The sequence below is a fragment of the Ochlerotatus camptorhynchus genome, unplaced genomic scaffold, assembly GCF_037179485.1.
Source record: "Ochlerotatus camptorhynchus isolate MF236.1 unplaced genomic scaffold, CSIRO-AGI_Acam_v1.1 ptg000215l, whole genome shotgun sequence".
Lineage (NCBI taxonomy): Eukaryota > Metazoa > Arthropoda > Insecta > Diptera > Culicidae > Ochlerotatus > Ochlerotatus camptorhynchus.
In genome coordinates this window covers 1168042-1189877 of record NW_027040705.1, presented here as the reverse complement: position 1 = coordinate 1189877, position 21836 = coordinate 1168042, and the positions used below count along the sequence as shown (strand labels likewise).

General features: G+C 38.8%; 2 protein-coding genes across 6 annotated transcripts in view; one reads left to right on the top strand and one right to left on the bottom strand.

Annotated features, from left to right (window-relative positions):
* The window catches only part of conv (convoluted), a 378533-nt gene that overhangs the window by 10888 nt on the left and 345809 nt on the right, over positions 1–21836 (bottom strand). The window lies entirely within an intron of this gene.
* The window catches only part of qvr (protein quiver), a 34323-nt gene continuing 31312 nt past the window's right edge, over positions 18826–21836 (top strand). The window contains exons 1-2 of one of the 5 annotated variants that reach the window (XM_065224782.1): positions 18826–19153; positions 19635–19958. In XM_065224782.1, the coding sequence (XP_065080854.1) occupies positions 19925–19958 (34 nt within the window). In that variant the 5' untranslated portion in view covers positions 18826–19153; positions 19635–19924. Of the gene's footprint in view, positions 19959–21836 lie in introns of all 5 variants that reach the window. The other 4 variants (XM_065224781.1, XM_065224780.1, XM_065224779.1 and 1 more) reach the window with 4 other exon arrangements.

The following is a 21836-nucleotide window of genomic DNA, read 5'->3' as shown; positions in this document are numbered from 1 at the left end:
TATTAATAGGGTGATATCGATTTTTCTAGAAAAATTGGTATTTTTAACTTGTTCATGTAGATTTTGGATTGGCATTTGCCAACAGCAAATCTACATAAAAAATTCTGTAATTTAAGCTAGTATCAATGTAGTTAGTTGAATCATCTATTTTGGGACTGTTTTTCTCAATTATGAGCGATAGCTTTAAAATGATTTATTTGACAAGTCAAGAGCAAATTTTCATTACGTCGAATGTAACAAAAGTAAACAAAGTCGAGCTATCAGTGTCAATCGATTCTCCTGCTATTACACTATATACTGTCCGAATATAGGATCAAATCCCATTTTTAAATTTATTTACCAGTCAAATTGCTTTTTGACGTAATCACCTTCCGATCAAAATAGTTTTCGATGTTACTTAAGTCACCCAATTTCTATGGAGATGCCGTTTGACTTAAGTAACAGCGCTGAGAAACCCGTGAAAAGTGTACGTTCGTCGTTTCGCTTTTTCATTATTGAAGTGAATAAATCGAACTGTTTGTTGCTAAGATGATTTCGGTGGTCCTAAAATGATGAATGGGCTGCACGTAAGGAGACGTAATTGATGATTCTCCCGAATATCCTGGTAAATACTCTTTGACTTAAGTAACAATAGGGGCCACCAAACGACGTATAATAACTTTTGACTCAAAAACCAGTATTTTTTAGCATGAAAGCAAGCGATTTGCATTTGTATGATTAAAACCCTGCTAAATATGTTAAACATTGCTATCACTATGAGATTATATGTGTTTACTTGGAAATAGGAATAACTTTTCGGTCATCAAAACAAAACTTTATTTTTCTCGGATTGGTGCGAATGTTACTTACGACATAATGAAAATTTGCTCTTGAAGTATACATTTGTGTTCAAACATAACAGGGTGTCTACTATCTGTAAAACCGGAAATCTAAAGGCATGTTTATTTTTCCTGGAAAAACCTGGAATTCTCTAGGAATGTTGTTATAGGGAGTCCCGGAAAGTATAAGCTCTGGGGGCGACCCCGGCGTAATGGTTAACATCCATACCTCTCACGCCAAAGTCACGAGTTCAAACCTCACCTCGGACAAGTCACGAGTTCAAACCTCACCTCGGACAAGTCACGAATGACCTATAAGTGTAAAGTGACTATATAAAAAAAGTATAAGCTCACTTTCAACTCGCTGCCATTTCTACCCCGATGAAGTTTATCAGGTGTTCATCGATGTGTGTTATTGTTTCGTATAGTGTGTGTGTGTGTGTGTATTTACAATCTAACTTCCACTGACTGGCAGTGGCATTATGGATAGAATCCTCCTGCAACCATTTTTTACATACATAATTACAAGAGGCTTAAATCCGGTAGTTAAAAGGTGATAGCACTATCGCAACTCCAAAATCCCATTCCAAGAACGCAAGCATTCCGAAGTTATTTTCGTATACGATAAGCCCCACTCCAATACATTTCAATGTGGGAATCATTAATAATGTACTGGATCTTCCAAGCTGTATTGCTTGATTGACGCGTATTTAATGAGTTGGAAATGTTTGTAGCATCACTAGTACTTGTACTCGGAAATTAAGTATGAAAATATTATAAAGAACACAATGGAAAGAACTCACCAAATCTGGCCAAGTGACCCCAACAAGCTGGCCTGATGTATTAGAGGGGAAGACGCTATTGTAGACGGTTCGCTTCACAGCGTTATCCGGTTTGTTTAACGACCTACTGGCGTTGACAGTAAACTTAACCGAAATTCACATATAGAGCAGGTTGTTAATAAGGCAATAAATGCTCTTTGGATAAGTAAGAAAACTTTTGGTATAAAATGGGGCCTAAAACCAAAAATGATCCACTGGATTTATTTGACGATTTTGAGACCCAGAATATCCTACGCATCATTGGTTTGGTGGTCGAAAAATAATGAAAAATCATATAATGAGAGAGAGAAGGATTAGTAATTTCCATTTAATTCCACTACCTTATTTGCTTATCCTTGACAGATACGCGTATTTCGTCTACAATGTGCAGACTTCTTCAGTGTCTTGTACTAATACTCGACTAGTCGACAGTCGAGTATTAGTACAAGACACTGAAGAAGTCTGCACATTGTAGACGAAATACGCATATCTGTCAAGGATAAGCAAATAAGGTAGTGGAATTTAATAGGAATTACTAATCTTTCTCTCTCTCATTATACAGGTATTCCACTAAGACGCCCAAATTCGTCAGGATTAATGAAAAATCGCCTCAGAAGAAGCTGGGGAGACTGCATAGACTAGTTACTCTCTCAATAACTGGTGAAATGAACAGCACACCGATTAATATTGATTATCTTGTATTAAAAAATGAAGACTGCATGGAGAAAAAAAAAATATAATTTCGATCGTTTATACATTGCAGCAGAATTTGATCGTAATGTTCGGGAAAGTGGGGGACCAAACATCAGTCCAGGTTCAACTGTTTTTTTTATACAGACGGTTCAAGATTGAACAATCGTGTGGGAGCAGGGGTAACTGGTCCAGGGATAGATATCTCAATATCTATGGGTTACTGGCCAACCGTTTTCTAGAAATTCAAGCAATTCTTGAATGCTCTGTAATATGCTTGCGCAGAAATTATAAACATTCGAATATCTGCATTATGTCAAGCAGCATTAAATGTTTTAAAATCAGCAACATGCAATTCAAAACTCGTATGGGAATGTGCAATGTCACTTCAGAAATTGGCCTGTCAAAACCAAGTAAACCTATATGTATTGGGTTTCTGGCCACTGTGGAATTGAAGGGAATGACAAATCCGACATGTTAGCCAGGCTAGGATCATTTCAGCAATTCATAGGACCAGAACCATTCTGTGGAGTTTCTGCTTATTCTCTTGAAATGGAGATCAAGAAATGAAAGTGGAGACCAATTGGAACAACACTTCCATTGCTAGGCAGTCGAAACGGTTCACAATTCCAAACATTTCAATCACTAGCAAAATTCTTGAATTATCAAAGAAAGATCTCAGTGTCTATACTGGTTTGATAACAGGACATTGTCCATGTAAATATCATTTGAAGTTAATAGGAAAACTTCAAGAGGATATGTGGCATAGAAAAGGAAGACTCTGAAAACCTGCTATGCTCTTGTGCAGCAATCTTCAATAAAATGCGTATTTTTCCTGGATAAGGGGCAGGCAGAACCCTTTGATATTTGGAATGCAGGTCCCAGTCAAGTAGTACATTTCATTCGAAATGTAATACCTGGCTGGGAAAATGCTTTTGGTCAGTCTATGTCGGTCGCTTCACAAAATAGTGATACGACATAACTGATAAAGCAATATAAAAACGGGGAATATCACAATAGATCAAAGTAATGGTCGCAGTGATGAATATACCCAAATCCGGTTTGTGGTCGAGCTTGCACGGAATGTCCCGAATGTAGTCATGAAACACCTCTTGGCCGTCTGATACAATCCGCATACTGTGGAATTCGATTCAGGAAATTCAAGTATCTGTTGGTCACCAATATCACTTCACTGTAAAAAAAATCCGGAACAATGCAAAATCCTGTGTGTAATTGTTTAAATATTGCTCAATAAGTTTGAGTGCGCAAAGTGCATTTTTGTTTTACAAAATCATCAAAATGCTAGGCATTTCCCCGGAAAAGCGTAACCAGATCGTGCACAAATGGTACACTATTCCCAACCTATCAGTAAGGAAGTTGGAAAAATGGAGAATGTCAGTATGGGAGCAGTCCGAACCGCCATCCGGAAGTTCGGTGAAGAAGTTACTTTGGAGGACACATCAAAATCTGACCGTAAAACCGAACCGGTGGACAAAAAACTGGACCGGAAGATCACCAAAGCTTTCGTAAGCACCAGTAAGAAAAGTAGCTCTGTTCGAGATTTGGCCAAAAACTTCTTAGAATCATCATCAGAATTCCCATGAATTACTCATTTGAATTGTCTTGAAGTTCTCCTCAGAGTTACCATGAAATAATCCTCAGAATTCTCTTACAATTTTTCTCAAAATTCCTTAGGAATTAACCTCCTTTGAGTACCTATTTCCATGGAATTTTACTCACAACTACCTCGGTATTCTCCTTAGGTTTCACATAGAATCTGGAGTTCTTCAGAAACACCTTTAAAGCAGATTTCACTTAAATTGGCGTAGCTAATGGGGGTGCCTAGTCCCCTCCAGAATGATCTACGCCCCTTCCACATTTTTTTTGAAGATTTATATAATTTAAATTGTCAGTATTAGAATCTCCAACAAATTTTTGCTTTATGTCAGTTGACCTAACTATCGAACCGAATTCGTTAGTTGGGCCAACCAGCGAATTTCGACTGTATATCATTAATATTGAGGGAAAGATTTTAGATGGTTCCATTGATTCCATTAGAAGTACTCAACATCAGTTAGGTTAACTTTGACATAAACTTATGGTAACTATCATAATATCAAACCTGCAAAACGCTTGTCGATGCCGTGATACAGCACGCCTGTCTCGTTGCCGTGAAGCAAGCTTGTTCACAACAACAAATAAATAAATAAATAAAAGAATTTAAAACAAAATTTTATGGTAAGGGAATTGAATTCCAAGTTCCGAGGATCGATCCAACCAAATTTGTGGAAAAATTCAAAGGAATTCCGAGGAGTGTTCCAAGGATATTCCGGGGAATGTTTTTTAGAGAATTCCGACGAAATTATTATTGGGCCCATGCTGCCTACTGTCAAACTCTGTTGTTGCTATAGGCCCTGTCACTGAGCTGGACCATCGAGCTAGAGGTCGACATTCAGAATAGTAATTTATTAGCCTACTAGTACGAAGAAGTCGGTACTTTGGATTCACAAACTGTATTTGTTTATCCAGTATCAAAGCAAAACTGGATCACTTACTTCAAACGTAACAAAAACTAGTGCAACAGATTTTTCCATCGACAATGGAGAGTCATTTATTCTCGAATACAGAGATATACATAGAACATCGAGAAATGAATAATTTATTTGAGAAACCGCATAAATCACATTTTTATCGAAAACGACCTATTCGTAGTTTTTGGATCCGCTTAGATAATACACCTAAGGGTTGATGCATATATTATGTCACGCTCTAAGGGGGGAGGGGGTGGGGTCTAATATTTTGTGACAAATAATGCATTGGGTATAGGAAAAACGTCACGATAGGGGGGGAGGGGGTAATTTTTTGCTCGATTTAGCGTGACATAATTAATGCATGAGCCCTAATATTAATTTGTAGTCCAACTACATTGGACTTCGGTTAGGTTTTATTTTTGCTGTTTTCCAGCATTAGTATCGAATGGACTTATGCGGTTTCTCAAATAAATGATACGAATGGTGAGTTGACTGTAGCTTGTTTATGTTTTAGGTTGATTTATTGTAGAATCGACCATGACTTTGTTTTTCAATTTTCTAATTCTGATTTTGCTGTTGCTGACATGCTGAAATCCAATTTGCAATAAAAAACCGCACATCAACCAAATTGAAAAGCAAAAGAACAATGGCGAAGTTTAACGATTTTCCTTTGCTTTCGCCGACTTGAACTCGTGACGCTGGTAGCTGGTAAGTGAAAGCATTGATTGCCTCTGGGTAAAACGCGAGCATCTGATTTAAAACGGATCAAAAGGATGTTTTTGTTGTTTCTATCCGGGCATAACGTGCATTTTAATGGACTAAATTATCGGCTATTATTGTACGCAGAGTATAAGAAAACACGGGTTCACAGTGCCATATGGACTTGACTTGCCCTCGGGGGGGGCCATGTGCACCCGAAGGATGAACAATATAGTTTGTTATAGCGATATGCATGGACTATTTACAGTGGGAGTTCAAGTACATTCTCGATGCGACGTACGTGTTGGTGGAGCAAATTGGATTTACGTTTGAAAACACTATTCTTCAATTATTTCTGGGGAAACGCTTTTTGAAAACCAAGACAACAACCTGTAATTACTACACACAAGCGAAAGAAATGCAAGATGTTTTTTTTTTACAGATTTGTACATAACAAGACAGGCCTAAGAAATCTGTATTTAATCCCTGAATGCACAGCCCTCGGCAGTATTTACACAGAGTTTTATAAAATTAATGATAATTAATTTACAGCAATGACCCGATTTTGTCAGCCCCTCCGCGCAGCAGTGGTAAGCGTAACTGCCTCTCACTTCAAAGGGCCTGGGTTCAATCCCAGTCGGCGCCGTTGGGATTTTTTTTCTAAATGACTAGCTATTGATTGTATGGTAGCAGAGAAAATTGTCGAATATCGTGAAATTGTAACATGCATATACAGCTTTCCCCCGAAGAACGCGTTACCCACTGAGTTGCACCCACCGCTGTGTCTCAGTGGGTTTTCAACCAAGCGCTCTGATGACTATTGACCCTACTCACATGCAAAAAATCAGACCGACTGGTTGAAACGCCGCCGAGAAAAAGCGGTGGGTGCAACTCAGTGGGTAACGCATTCTTCAGGGGATAGCTGTACATAATAAATAAAAGAAGCCCTAATACACTTTCCTGGGGCATGCCAGAGTTATTACCCACGGGACTAGAAACAGAATCATGTAAAACAATCCTTTGAGTTATGTCACACAAATAGCTCTCAAACTATTCATCTGTACAACGCCCTTTACTTTGCATAGTGCAGTCTAAAATCGCTGGTTGGGCTTTTAATATTTGAGCTGCTTTTTAGTTGGGTCTCCATTGGTTGGGGCATGACCCAATCAGCAACTGCACGGCAAAAAATTAATTTTAATATCTTTTCAAAGGGGATGCACTTCGATCGTGTCGAAAATATGGTGTAATATTACTTGCAAAAAAGGACAAAAAATATCATTAATACAGTGCATGAACTGACATTACGCTGCTTTAAGGGGGATTTCCGGTTCAATTGACCTAGACTTTGGATTTTTTTTCCAGGGAACTGGTAAGAGTTAGAAACCTGAGTTTTTTGTCAAATCTTTATTCATTCTTGCTCTACAACTGGGAATTTTTTCAAGTCCAAAAATCCAAAATGGCGTCCAATATGGCGGCTGCCCGGCGGGTACTTCCCAAAACTGCGAGCAGCCTAGAAGTCGCAAATCGTCACCTAGAAAGAAAATCGGCTCAGTTTCTTGAAGAGTATAGTTCAGAGAATGGAATGAACTAGAATCTTTGAAAAATCTCAAAATTTGACAAAATGGCGGTAACTAGGTAAACGACTTTTTTTTCAAATGCCCGCCATTTTGTCAAATTTTGAGATTTTTCAAAGGCACTATCAGAGAATAACCACAAAAAAATTCGTTGTTCCAGCTCCAGTGGTGTGACCGCCAGACGTCCCGCCCCGCGACGACTCAGACGGAGGTCTCCTGGGGAACCTGGTACAGCGGCTACAGGAGACATCCAATCGCGCCAAAAAAAATCTCAATTAAAGAGGATATTTCAATTGACAAAACCATGCATTCCTTTTTTAAATTGATCGTTATTTACCCTCAAAAAAAAATCGTGAAAATGACCTATTTTTCATGCCGCCAGAGTGGACTACCCCCTTAACTGCATTTGTTTATTTTTGTGGCCATACAAATTACATGAGATTTTTGACATGATTGAAGTGCATCCTTTTGGATGTAATATTAAAATTTATTTTTTGCTGTGCTGATGTCAATATCTAATGTCAAATTGGATTTGACAATCAAACATAAATTCTTCCAGGGGTGAGCATATGCGTATAAAAAATGGGTATTTGTTAGAAAGATTTGAGTTTCATTAGAAATTCTAGAAGAAAACACATACACGTAATATGATTTGCTTCATTCATCAGCTTCAAGCAACTTGCTTCAATCCTCTGTAATTGAATCCGCTTTTCGTGAAATCTTTTCAACCACAAAAGATGATGCGCACACCCTCAAACAAGTTTAGTCTTCTGTCAGTTGACCCAGAAAATAAATCGAATTCGCCCAACCAGCGATTTTCGACAGTAACAATTAACCATCGTAAACATTTGCTAATGTTTTTTTATTGTATTTATTGCACCACGGGGTAGAAATTAGCAATTCACACTTATCCCGCGGTCCCACCTGTCATGGTGTACCATACAGTTGATTTTGCAATTGGGTTCTTTAAAGGTATTGAGGTAAGTGCATATTCGTAATCTGCATTAAATATGAAACCAAACCTAAAATTTCATCAATTTTCGTACACTGGAACTATTTTAAATAAGTACGATTACATTTGCAAAATCACGTTATTAGCGCCCCTCGGTGTCACTTTCTATGGGAGCGAGCTGTCAGTTTGTCAGTTTAGTGGCAAACAGTGAAGTTAATATTTTGCTTTAAATCTTGATTTAAAAATCGAGATGAAAGTGTGTGGGTTCGGAAAAAAAATATCGCTCTGCTCAGAAAACGAAGCTCTTTCAGATGATATATAAACACCGATATTTTTTTCAAAATTAAAGAACCCAATTAACAATATTGTCAATAGAGATGAAAATTGGAAAACCCACTAACAAAAAGTAGTGCACAATGTAGCGCATCATTGTGCAATTACAGCACACTTCTTTCGACACTATCTATCGAGAGTAACATCCATTTTGCTAGTGGATGTTGCCACAGTTTTCAGCTGTAACGACAATACACTTTTTTTTTTCCTCTGTTCGGGACATAACACTACTGCGACCAGTAATTTGATCTATTGTAGTATATCCCGTGTCTTTAGTTTAGTGCATGTCGTATTACCAACAATCAATACGAAACTAACGATTTTAAATTGGCTCACTACTTGACTAGCCTATTGGTCCTAAGCAAATCGATTAACGTACCCTATTCTAGTCAAAATTCTAGTACTTAAAAATGTTTGTTTTGATTCGCTATGAAAGTTTGGCACATAAAATGAGGGGTTCGTGGATTTTCCTAGGTTTCGAGGGGTGCATCGATTAGCTTGGGACCGAAGATAGTACCAGAGCTGAGCCAAAAAGTTGAGCTCGTTTCTTCGGGACATTCTGGTCTTAGAGTTACCTCTATAGTATTACCATAGAGGTAACTCTAAGACCACTGGGTCCCGAAGAAAATCATTATTATTTTTGGCTCACTCAGTACCAGAACAACGGTCCCAAGCAGTCCCAAGCTATTTCACTCACCCCTGCATGTTCTGCATGAATCCACACACCCCTGATGTTATCGGTCAAACTTTCATAGCGAATCAAAAAAAACATAGTGTAGTAATAGAATTTCAACTAGAATAGGGTACGTTAATCGTTTGCTTGGGACCAATAGGCTACTAAAGTGGTGAGCCAATTTAAAATCGTTAGTTTCGTATTGATTGTTGGTATTACTCCATCACTATTGAGAAATGATGAAGTATTCGGTTTTGATACAGTTGTCATGCTTGCTTTCATCGCAAGGAATCGATTCTAATTGAAAGGTCCCACCCTTCGGAGTTGGAACACCCTCCAAAGGCGCGCCCCTTTGTCAGTCAAAATTGGATTCCTTAACAACAAAAACAAGCTATGACACCGATAATGACCATGCATCAGAACCCTAGTCTTAACCACTTCAAACTAGGGAACAACGATAAGAAGATTTGGAATCACATAGGTGAAGACTAACTAACTAATTTTTTCCTTGTTTCAAGATCATCCTCGGTCCAGGCAACCCGAGGACTTATCACTATCAACAGGGCATAAAAAGTAACAAGGACTAAGATGTGTTGTTTGATTACTGAAAAATCCTGTTCCCCTAGTTTGAAGAAGTCAGGACTAGGAATCGGTGGTAGATCTTACATCCCGTAACGTGCCACGAAAAGGTGATCTACCCACGTTACGGGGCGACAATACACTTACTCAGAACAGGCTTCCCGATGTCACTGTTGCTTTCCTTTCGCTGTCATTTTGTTGGGTCCTTTCAGTAATTCACTTGATTATTCATGCCGTCCATTTTGCCGATGCATTTGGCACTTTATGTTTCTGCAGAATTCATGTAATAGAATACTAAGTGTGTTGCATTACTATGTACGTACAAGTTTCTATCGAAGTTTAAAATCACGTGTCTGTACAACAGCAATCAAACGAAAGAACCATGCATATGCGTAGGAAGTTATGAAGCAGTACCACAGCAGCGGAAAATTTCGTACTGTTTACCGGACACTTGTTTGACCCGGCTTGCGTAAACAGTAAATACTGACACAACAACAATGACGTGATCGTCGGCCATATTAAGACGTCGATTATTTTATAGAAAAAAAGGGGCGTCCGGCGGATGAATCATGGTCATTTTCATACAATATACCGCATGCTATGCACGTAATATTCCGGATTTGTGTGCGGGTGAGTATAAACAAACTTTTATTCAAGATGTTTGGCTTTGTTAGAAGGGTAGATGGAATGCACGTTATTTTGAAATGTCGAACATGGGCGTGTGGAATCACGTAGGTATCTTAATTTTACCTTATGACGAAGGCAAAAGGCCGGATCCTGAACAATATTGACTAAGTTGTATGGATTAGTTGTTGACTTAATTTTCACTGCTTGTCGAAGTGGTGCATTCTTGGTCAGAAGCTTATGCTTTATTTAGACTACAGAGCTACAACAGCTCATAATAACAATATGTGACATGACCATATTTGACGTGCTTAGGGGCCTCCCTTAGCTCAGCCGGTAAAGGCGCAGCTACAAAGCAAGACCATGCTGGAGGTGGCTGGGTTCGATTCCAGGGTTTCCATTTTCGGGTTGGAAAATTTCTCGACTTCCCTAGGCATAGAAGTATGATTGGACTTGCCACATAATTATACCAATGCAAAAATGGTACAGGCATCGAAAGCTCTCAATTAATAACTGTGGAAGTGCATCTAGAACACTAAGTTGAAGTGCATCTAGAACACTAAGCACGCAATAAGCTAATATGCGATATGCAATAAGCTTGAAATGCGAAGAAGAAGAAGAAGAAGATGGTCTCCTGAGTTAAAGTCTAGAATATACGTTTGCCCTAACTCTTCACGTTTTTTAGGTACTACTCTCTTTATGAGGCTGCACCACCCAGATAGCCTTTTCAATTGTTCTAGAAAAATGTTTCTTGAGCTATTTCTACAAATGGTGTCCCAACCACAATAATGCCACATGCTTAGGTTGGTAGTATATGAACAAAATTATGAATAAGTGGAGGAACTAAGAAAATTTATTTATTAAAAATGTAATAAACGATGTACGTACTTGTTTTATACGTCAAACTATTGCTTTCAATTTATATTTTGCTAGAAAAAATTACATCGTAATTAAATTGCATACATTTTTCGAAAACTTGTCTTCCATTAATAGGAACACTGTTCCAGTAGTAGTGGTAGTTGCTAACTTTGGTTCCTATAATAGTGGAACGCATTGTTTTCTTATGGATTCCTCTATTATAGGAACATTACCGCAACTATAGGTGCAAATAGGTGAAAATCTTAAGGAAAATAAATTGTTGTCCGTAATTTTTGGGCTAATTTTAAGTTTGAAAAATGCAAATCTGCTTTATTTTAGGAGAGCTATCGACGAAAAATAACCTTATCCAATTTTCCTTCGTTATTCCGACACAACCCCCATACCGCAACTATTGGTACAGCACTACTACTAAAACACCTAACCTACCTAAAAAACGTGACGTGTCAGGACATAAGTATATTATAGATTTTGCTTCTAGCGGCCACATTATTATAAAAAATTGTTGATCTTTTTGGGCGTTGAAAATAATTTCCAGTCGCACTGAGTAATTCATATAATAAAAAAAACAGATCAAGACAGCCTTACAATATGTTATAACTCTTCAGTCTGAATACAACATAATGCTATCTTCAGACTGGAGCGTGATTATATTTATATTTTATATCATGATGAGTTTTTTTGTGATAACAATTACAACTATTTATAACATGTTGTAGGTCTGTAGCCTTAACATAGCGGGGCTTATTACGGATGTCACTTCACGGTGAAAACTTGTCACTTGTCGTCACGGTGAAGTGATTCCCATTTGATTTGTACGGTAATCACGGCTCTTATTCTGAGTATCACTTGATTATCGCCGTGTAGTGACACCCGTAATAAGGCCCAACATAAATCTAACGGAAAAGATATGAATTCTGGTTAATGCTTGAATGGAGGCAAGCGTTTATGAGAAGCGAAGCACGTTGAGAACCACCCTAGTAGGTATTGATCAAATCAAAGTTTCTGTCCAACCAAGCGTCTCCATGGTTACTTTGGCGTTATAGTGTGCTTTTCTCGCTTTTCCTAACTACATAGTTCTACGCTAAACCGAGTAGATGTCTCTACCGGCAAGGGCAAGCTTTCACATTTCCGGCACACGTGACTAACTTTCACTCGCCGGTCTGTTTACACTTGAGCGTGTTCAATGCGTATAAACAACGAATAAAGTCGGAAGGCAATCGTATCGATTTGCACTAATTTATGACCCATTTCAGTCATTCGTAAACCCCACTACGGGTAAACAATCGATCTCTTTTGGCTTTTTGATTGATTGTGAACGAATAAATCGTACATGCATTTTGACGTTCGCAGAGCGCGATGTTTACAGTTCTGCGCACTTCGTTTCTGTAAGCATGGAGACACGATAGATATGTCGAATTGTTTCACTTGTATTTTGTCGTTAGCGGTGAGAATGCGCATCAATAATAATAAACAACAAGGACATGTAATCTTCTACTTCTTATCCACTCGTCCACTTGTTTCACCGCTTTCTCTACAACGTGCGCATGTTACGAACAGGGCAGATTGTCGTCGCCAGAATATGTCAACGATGGTTTATGGAGAGTCCATAAAGTATCGGGGACCATTATAAATAAAACTAGAATAACAGCTGTCACACTGGCTTGTTGCTTGGAGACACTAAGCTGAAATGTAAATCGTCATATTAATCATGGCTTCTTTATTCAAGTTTGGCAATTCTCATATACCGCTAAGCTGGTTAATTACAATGTGCAACACGATTTTCTAGGACACGAAATTTTACCATTTTTGACTTTCTTATGGTCTCCTAAGCTCAGTCGGTAAAGGTCTGCCCACATACGCAAAATGACAGCCAAATCTGTTATCTAACTGTAAGGTGCAACGGATCACCAACGGATGCAATATGCGTGGGCCTGAAAAGGCGCAGATATAAAGCGAGATTGGCTTCAATTCCTGGTCAGGTCCAGGAATTTTTCGGGTTGAAATATGTCTATATATTTGTAACTCTATTGACTGTTCCCGGTAAGTTCTCAATAGCAAGAGACTTCTCGAGCTGGGTCTCAAATTCGACTTACCACTGGGCAATCGGAGGGGCCACGCGACCAAACGTGCAGAATACTGTCATCTGATTAGAGTTATGGAAACAATGCAAGTGTGGTTCAAGATGGAAAGCTTTTATTAAGGTGATTCTTTGTAGAGTCTACAAATGGCCACGACGTAGGCTATGCATGCACTTCCACACAATGTTCAATCACACACATCGCGGAAATTAATGCCCCATTTCACCTGAAATTGCTACTTCACGTATGCTGCAGTACATCAAACGTGGAGTAACAGTTTCATTGTGGTACGTGTCGTGGAAGCTGATATTTGTGCACTTAAAGTTTCGAAGTGGCTACGAGAATAAGGACGGCTTCGACGACGTTGGGCGAGCGCTCGTTCTTGTACAATAGACGAGTGCACGGATGGATTTGAGTTCACTCACTCGATAAAAAGTGACACAACAGCGGGGCCCTGTTTACTAAAAATGAACACATATGTGTTCATTTTTAGTAAACAGGGCCCCGCTGTTGTGTCACTTTTTGTCGAGTGAGTGAACTCAAATCCATCCGTGCACTCGTCTATGGACTCACTGCGCTACGAGTTCTGCCAGTTTCGGTGTGGCGATCGTGGTCAAAGTTGGCTTAGTGACGGTGTGAGGAAGCGGTTTCGTTGGCGCGTGAAACCACTATAATTCATCCAAGGCGTCTTCCCTCATAGGCTTACATCGGCAGAGCCAAGGCAAGGCCGGAGTGACTCTACCGTCTCTTTGGCGGTTATTGAGGGTTCCCGAGACAAATAATTTCCAGCCGGTTATTCTTGGTCGGGCTTGAGGAAGGCTAATTCCTTTACTTTTAGACCTAGCGGCCCCAAGGGACTGCGAAGCCGGATCACGTGCGAGTCGGTTGATCTTGTCAACGGACAAAATGGCGGTGTCTATCAAAACGGTAACACAAAATGTCCTGAATTGAGCTGTGGTGCAGCAAATCGTCACACTCGAATTCAGTAGTACCAATCACTTATTGTTTGGCTATTTTAAGCACTTTAACTTTTTGACACCTTTCACATGCGAACGCCTGGTCAGTTATGAGGAACGGCAGGTAATCCGAGGGCTATCTGACCTTTGTCCGTTCGCTTTTCCATCCCTCCATCCTATATCCCAATCCAAAAATCCTTTCTCCATTTTCCCACCTGCATCTCCTTGTAGTAGTTGCACCCACTGTGCTGTAACCTCTCTCCATTTTACTGTTGTACATTTTAAAGTTTGAACAATTTAACAATATTTTAATACATAATATTTCATAAATCCTACTTATTATTAACTTATAAAAACGTGACAGTACATTAAACAATTATGCACAAATTAAAAATATTATAAATCTTGCAAACGGTTACACATTCATCGATATAGAGTATGGCCGTATGCTTGTACATTAGGGTGGGTATTCTTTATAACCCACTGGTCTCCACTGTTCTTTCCATTCTTGTGGAGGTCCCCAACAACTGTGCCAAATTTCAACGAATTTGGTTACGATCTGGATTTGCGGGATAGCTTTATAGTTTGTATGGAAAATGTATGGGAAACGGACCGAAACTGTTCAGTTGCTTGTCAAAAAATCAAAACCCAGTCAATTTTTACCAATCCTGGGACTTAAATAAAAAAACTATGCAGAACAACTTCGTCGAAGACCAAGAATCTATTCGACTTCTGTGCAGAAAGTTATTTTTTTAGAACATGGCCATAGCGCTTCGCACACCAATTGTTGTGCATATAAGCTTGTAATTATAGACAGAGCACTAGGCCGACAGTAAGAAAATAAAAACTTTTTGCACAGCCGTCGAATCGATTTTCGGTCTTACACGAAGTTGTTCTGTAAATTTTTCTCAATCTAAGTTGAGTAATTTTTTAAATTTTGACAAATGATTAGTTTTGTTTCGTTTTCCATACATTTTTCCATACAAATTTTAAAGCGCTCCCGCATCGTAACCGAATTAATTCACAAGTTGCCACAGTTCCTGGGGACCTCAATATGAATTGAAAGAACTATGGGGAGCCGGGTATTGTGATCCGCCATATAAACTTGACCCACCTTATTGTATACGCTTGCCACATAATAATACTAATGCAAATATGGTACAGACTTAGAAAGCTCTCAACTGTGGAGGTGCTCAAAGAACTAAAGTTGAGAGCCGGCGTAAAGTCCCAGTGGGAGCGTAACAAAATGCAAAGATGAAGATGGTCTCTTGAGTTAAAGCCTTGAATATATTTTTGCCCTAAGACGTCATGTTCTACAGCAATCGCTCTCTATATGAGGTTGTACAGTCATACAGGCATGTATGAGATCAGCGAGCATGCCACACGGAGGTACTGCTCGTTTTAAAACCAGTGGAAGTATTAAGCGGAAACCCCCCAAAAATCACTAAACACATTCTAGCTGCTATGACTAGAGGAATCTCAGCAGAGAAAAAAGGACTGCGACCTCTTTCCATCACACATCACTCGTGACACAACGGCTTCAGTTCACCAGTACACCCGATTCACTGACCACCTTATACGATTAGAACTTGAAAAGTCGGCGTTTTACACTAGTGAGTGGAAATTGGAGCATGAGCGGTAATTGGTACACTCAAAAAATAAATCACATTTCCAATTGAAAATATCCATTAGAATTTCACATAACTTTCATGTGATCTCATAATTGGGAATCGTACTACAAAATCACATGAACCTTATGTGTCCAATGAAATTTATGTGATTTATCATATAGAATTCATGTGATCATATGAATGTTATGTGAATTTCAGATAAAAATCATTAATTTTGTTATTGGAAAAATATCATGTGCGTTCCCAATGGAAACTAAATGAAAACTTTTTTCGGTGTAGACTTATGGTACATGCAAACCATGAGTAAAGGGTGTATTTGATAAAAATGGCACACACACAAATAGCTGTAACTTTTTACTATTACTTTTTATTATTACATGGAAATTTTTTCGTCATTGTTGCTAATGACTCATGGAAACCAACCGATTTTTTTTGCCAAATATTGTGCAGTGGTCAGAAATTACAAAAACAGGATTTTCTATCACACTTGAAAGATTCATAATCCGTTAATAAATTGAAAAAGGAATGGAAAAAAATATGTAAAAATAAACAAAATGTAGCTTTTTGCCACTGTAAAAAATTGTAAGTCAACATTGATTAAAACTTAGTTCAAAGCTCGTGTTTTAATCATGACAAAATTGATTGATTGATTTATCTTTATTCAGGAGGCTTTCAGCCTGATGCTGGTTCGCCTCCATAATCAGGACATATTTTTTACTTGTTCAGTACTTTCTAAATAATCTTCTCTGAAAAATAAAAGTTATTTAGTATAATAGTTAAAAAATTACAGCTGTTTATGTGCATGCCAATGTTATCGAATACACCCTTTATTACAAAATGCCCATTTCAATAAGTCATATCTACATTGATTGCACTAAGGCAAATAAACTTGAGAATATCAAAAGGCTCGACTTATGAACGACACATATGAATTCATAAGCGTGACTTATGAATGATCTTCGTCTAACATCAGTGATGACGATACTCGCCGTGCCGTTAGTCGAAGGACTTACTTCGCTGGCCCTGCTCATCCTGTAGATCATGGATAGGCTTAATTGCAAGATCCTCTGGCGGAACATCCTCTAGCACTTCATGGGCATTTGACGCCCACTTCTTCAGCATGAACCCAGCGGAACTGAGCATGGCAGTGATTTCTCGGCGGAGACTAATCGCAGCTTCCACATCCGATGCTCCAGACAAAAGATCGTCAACGTAGAAATCTTTAACAACCGAGTTGACTGCAGCGGGATACAAATGCTCATGATCCTTCGCGATCTGCTGAAGTGTCTTCGTTGCCAAATAAGGAGCGATTGCTGTTCCGTAGGTGACAGTCTGTAGTTCTTATGTGGCGATTGGATCGGTAGGACTTCTACGATATCGTATGCGGAGGAATACTAGGTCGATCAGATGATGCAGCACTTGTCAATACATCTTCTCGAGTAGGGATCTTGCTGAACAACAGGTCCAAAAAGCAGAGTGTCGTTCAAGGAATAGCCCGACGAAGTCTTGCATGACGCGTCGAAGACAACCCTGACTTTCGTGGTCGCGAAAAACAACTTCCAAACACAAATAATCCTCTAAGTCCTGTTTTGCGGAGGAACTTAGCAGTTTTCACACTGTAATGAAAACGATCACCACACGCCGAAATTTAAAGTTGATCGTTGTTCTCAACACTTAGACCGATTTTGGAGTCATCGAACGACCATAGGAAAAAAAAAACTGACGTAGACACGGTGTGCTTCTGCTTACTTTAGCTTGTATTTTGATACTGCTTCGGTATCTCATGTTGTTGGTTTTATGGATATTTACACGAATTCGAGTGATGACCATCGGCTACCTATCGGTCATGCTCAACTCTCTCGCTCTTTGGCTGGTTAACCATTTAGACAAGTCAATGAAACAAACTGTGTCATTTGGAACGGGTCGTTTGGGTCAAGAGATTTGACCTCAAATGATCTTAATATCTATGTACAAATATGAGAAACTCCAACAATCAGGTAGCACTTATACGCCTTTAAACATTGCATTTCCCCAAGCGTTGAAAGACGACTGATCAACACACTGGCCCTGCACTGAGGCAAATAGACTTAAGAATTTCATAAGGCTCGACTTATGAAAGACACATATGAATTTCATTAGCGCGACTTACGAAAGATTTTCGTTAAAAATAAGGTAGCTCTTATACGCCTTTAGCCTTTCCTTTTTTTCCAAACGTTAACAGACGAGTGGTACAGGCACAGGACCCGTCATCTAAACGTCAATGGTTCGGTTGCAGTCTGCTCCGTTTGATTATTTTTTTGTCGACATTATTTTTCATAAGACAAATCTATGAAATTCATTTCATCGGTGGCTAAAACTCATAAGTTTTTTACGGAGCTCTTACGTTCTTTTGCATCGGTGTGTAATTTAAACGTTTATGGTTCGATTCCAGTCTGCTCCGATTAATTAATTTATAAATTTAATTTGAGAATAGAATAAACCAAATAGTGCATTTCCACCCACTTTCCACGACTCACAACCAAATACCATGCGTCTCCAGCATTTCAATAAGTTTTATGTGCTATTTAGGAACATCTTAATTTCCTATTTTATAAGCACCAATGCAGCATGTGACTTCGTTGCGAAAATTCGTAATATAGCAAAAAGAGCAAAAACAACACGCAGTTTTCCGACGTGCGGAAAACATCCACTCACACACCGTTAGATTTCCCAACAATCTCACCAGATCACACAGTCGTCTGTCGCCCGTCTCATCAGTGACATAAAACTACATCCTACCATCGCATGCACAACAACTGACTGGCCGATGCAAAGCATTCCGCTTCTCACTACCTACAACCACTCGTGAATGATGACAACTCGAGCGCACTCGCAAAATCGATAGATCGAGAGAATGGAGTCGCTCTTTCGCGAAAACCCATGAACGGCAGAAGCATATTTCTGATCTGGGTCTACATCAAAACGTCGTCACTCTCGTCGCTGCTGTTCACTGGTGCTGACCTAGCTGAAAAATCGGCTGCTCTTAACACTGCTCTAGAGGCACTTCTAGTTCAATAGCGGAATAATAAGAAGAAACCTGCCACACTTATGGTTCTTTCTTTTTCTACTCTGACGTTTGGAAAATTTTAAATTTTATCCGCTATGGTCAGCTGCTAGCAACGTGAATTCGGGATAGTGCCGTGAAGAACGAAAAAAACGATTTTCCGAAGAATCACACAAGTAAACGAAGGATAGTGAAAATTCGCACCAACCCTTGGTGACGAAAAGTCGCAAGGAAAAATTTGCTGCTCTAATGTCGCATTGCGGATGTTGAAGGTTGGATGTGAAAAATCTGAAGTATGCGGTCAGCGGCTTTCATCAAGTGTTTTAAATGGTCTCTGTTGTGTTGAAAGTCGATTTGCAGATAAGGTGGTATCGAAATCAAAAGTGCAAAGTGCATGATATTTCCTTCAAGCAACAGAAGGGGAAAAATTTCCTTGGTTCGGCAGATGAAAAATCGAAGTGACATTTCGTGCAGCACCTGAAACCATCCACTCACACATGGTTACGGAAAAGTGAAACACATCGAGACATCGATGGTCACCAGCAGGAGGAACGTGCAGCAGTGATTTTCACTTGAATATGCTGATCTATGAATTTGGAAATTTTGTTATGAATGATACTGAGCATGTTTCCATAATTCATAATTATCGATTGGCGATGGTTTGAGTTTGTCGAATCTTATGCTGGAAGGGAATATCAGTGTTTTTTTCATAATAAGTGCAATATATGTATACATATGTATCTATCTACACAGCCACAGTGACAAAAGTAGTCCGTAACAAATAGAAAACCAAAAAATATCCAAGCGAATGGAACAAAGTGATGGCCGATTTGCTGTATGAAAAATCGGAAAATTGATTCGCCGAAGGAATCAACTGATAAATTGGTGCTGTGAATATTGTCTACTGTCAACAAGACACCACAAGAAAGAAGGAGAAACTCTTCGAGAAAAAAGGATAACCAAAGTCTTCTGAAATATCACAATTTCTGCAGGATATCATCTTTCACATCGATAGGCAGCAAATAGAATATTACCAAAGAAAAATGGATAAAAAGCATTGGATTATAATCCCACTAGGTAAATTGAAAATTTCGCTTCAGTCATAGGAAACCACAAATGCATTAATCATTTTCTCACGAAACCGCGAGTTCATCACCTCTCATCATGAGCACCGGACATCGCTGCTCATTCTCACCTTTTTCTCCTCGAACTCGCAGGATCCTTTTTGAGCACGTTTTCAGCACTCACCATGACGACTCTCTCGTCAAATCGAATTTATGTAAACAAACACATCAAGCGAGAATATACCATGTGTTCACGGGAAAGCGTAGCTGCAAATCATTATTGTTGGCGGTGTTTGTTATTTTTGTTTTTATTGCTACCGCCCCGCGGACAAGGGGGAAAAATTCGCGCTCAAATACCAAACAAAGTGCGAAATACACAAATAGACAGAGATGCGCTTAGCGGATATATTCAGTAGCGTTGGATTGGGCTTACCCTTTCGCTAATGTGGTGACTGCAGACCCGAATTTACGAGGGGTGAGGGCTGGGGTGTTGGGCATGACACTAGGCTCCTGAATTTTAAAGGCCCCAATACATTTTAGAAGTTTTACTATAATTTTATAAGTTTTAATATGATATGATCAGTGTTTAATTTTCTCAATCAATTGTACAAAATTCTCATGTGTAATTAAAAAAAAAATCATTCACAGCAAGACATATGCCGCAGTGTTACTTATTTCCAATGAGAATTGAACTTGAAGCAAATAGCGCAACGCACAGGCCTAGCTTTTAGAATTATAAGGGCTTAACTGCGGTGATCGATTCACTATCTGAATTACTACAGGAAGTTAAATAATTTCCTAGATTTTTCCAGCGTGTTTTTAAATTATTGTAATGGTTGTATTAACTAGCAAAAATAACAGCAAATGCACAGAGAAAGTTTATACCAGGCGAGCTATTAAGAAATCTTAAAATCAATGAAGATAATCAATCATTGCAGGTTGGTTCTTATGATTCTAATCCAAACGCTTTATGTAATTTTCGCTAATGATTTTGGTCTTTTATATTTCATCAATATTATGTGAGAATGAGCGGATTACTTGTGGATTTTTGTCAAGTCTAAAATAATATGCGGACTCGAAAAGACACAAATTCGATGATTGCGAATCATTAGTAACCCAACAACATTATAAAATGGTCTGAAAGCCGCATTTAGGAAGACAAAAATGTATGCGCTTTAGCCGTTAGTTTCAGGCAAATGGTAGGAAAGTTTCTGCAGCGTACAAGCAAGTTCTTCCAGAATGCGTATTTTTGTATAAGACCTTCACGAGATGCAATGCATTTGGAGAAACAAACTTAGCTCGAAAAATAAGCCCATATAAAAATTAAAAAAATATATAATAAGCTTCCGGCGACCACATTACAGAATCTGGGTGCAAAATGCATGGCGATACTTTTTAAAACGCTAACACAGCATCGCCAAGCACGTAGCTCCCTGGGGTTATTACTGTTAATTTATTTTGGATATTGGATGAAGAAAAGGCAAACTGGCGTAAAACACCACATATTTTCACATCGGCCCAGTGGTTCAAAAGCTATGAATTTAAAAAAAATGGTCACCCTAATGACATCCTAAAAAAATGCGGGTCTAGTAATTTGCGATAAGTAACAAAACTACCAATTTTTTACGAAATTCTGAACAAATTAAGAAACAAATTAAATAAACTGCATACAAAGCATACAAAAATATAATTGGCATTGCCCATCGTTGGAAGCAAACCACTTCGTCAAGAGGAATACGAAGAACACGAAAAAAGATACAGGTAGCAATTCTTAAGCTTGAAAGCTGGAATAAAGTAATGAAATTGAGTTGTTAGCGGAATGCGAAAATAAAACAGCACAAAAGGTTATCTTCCATTTAATTACACTTTATTGATTTTGGTATCCACGACA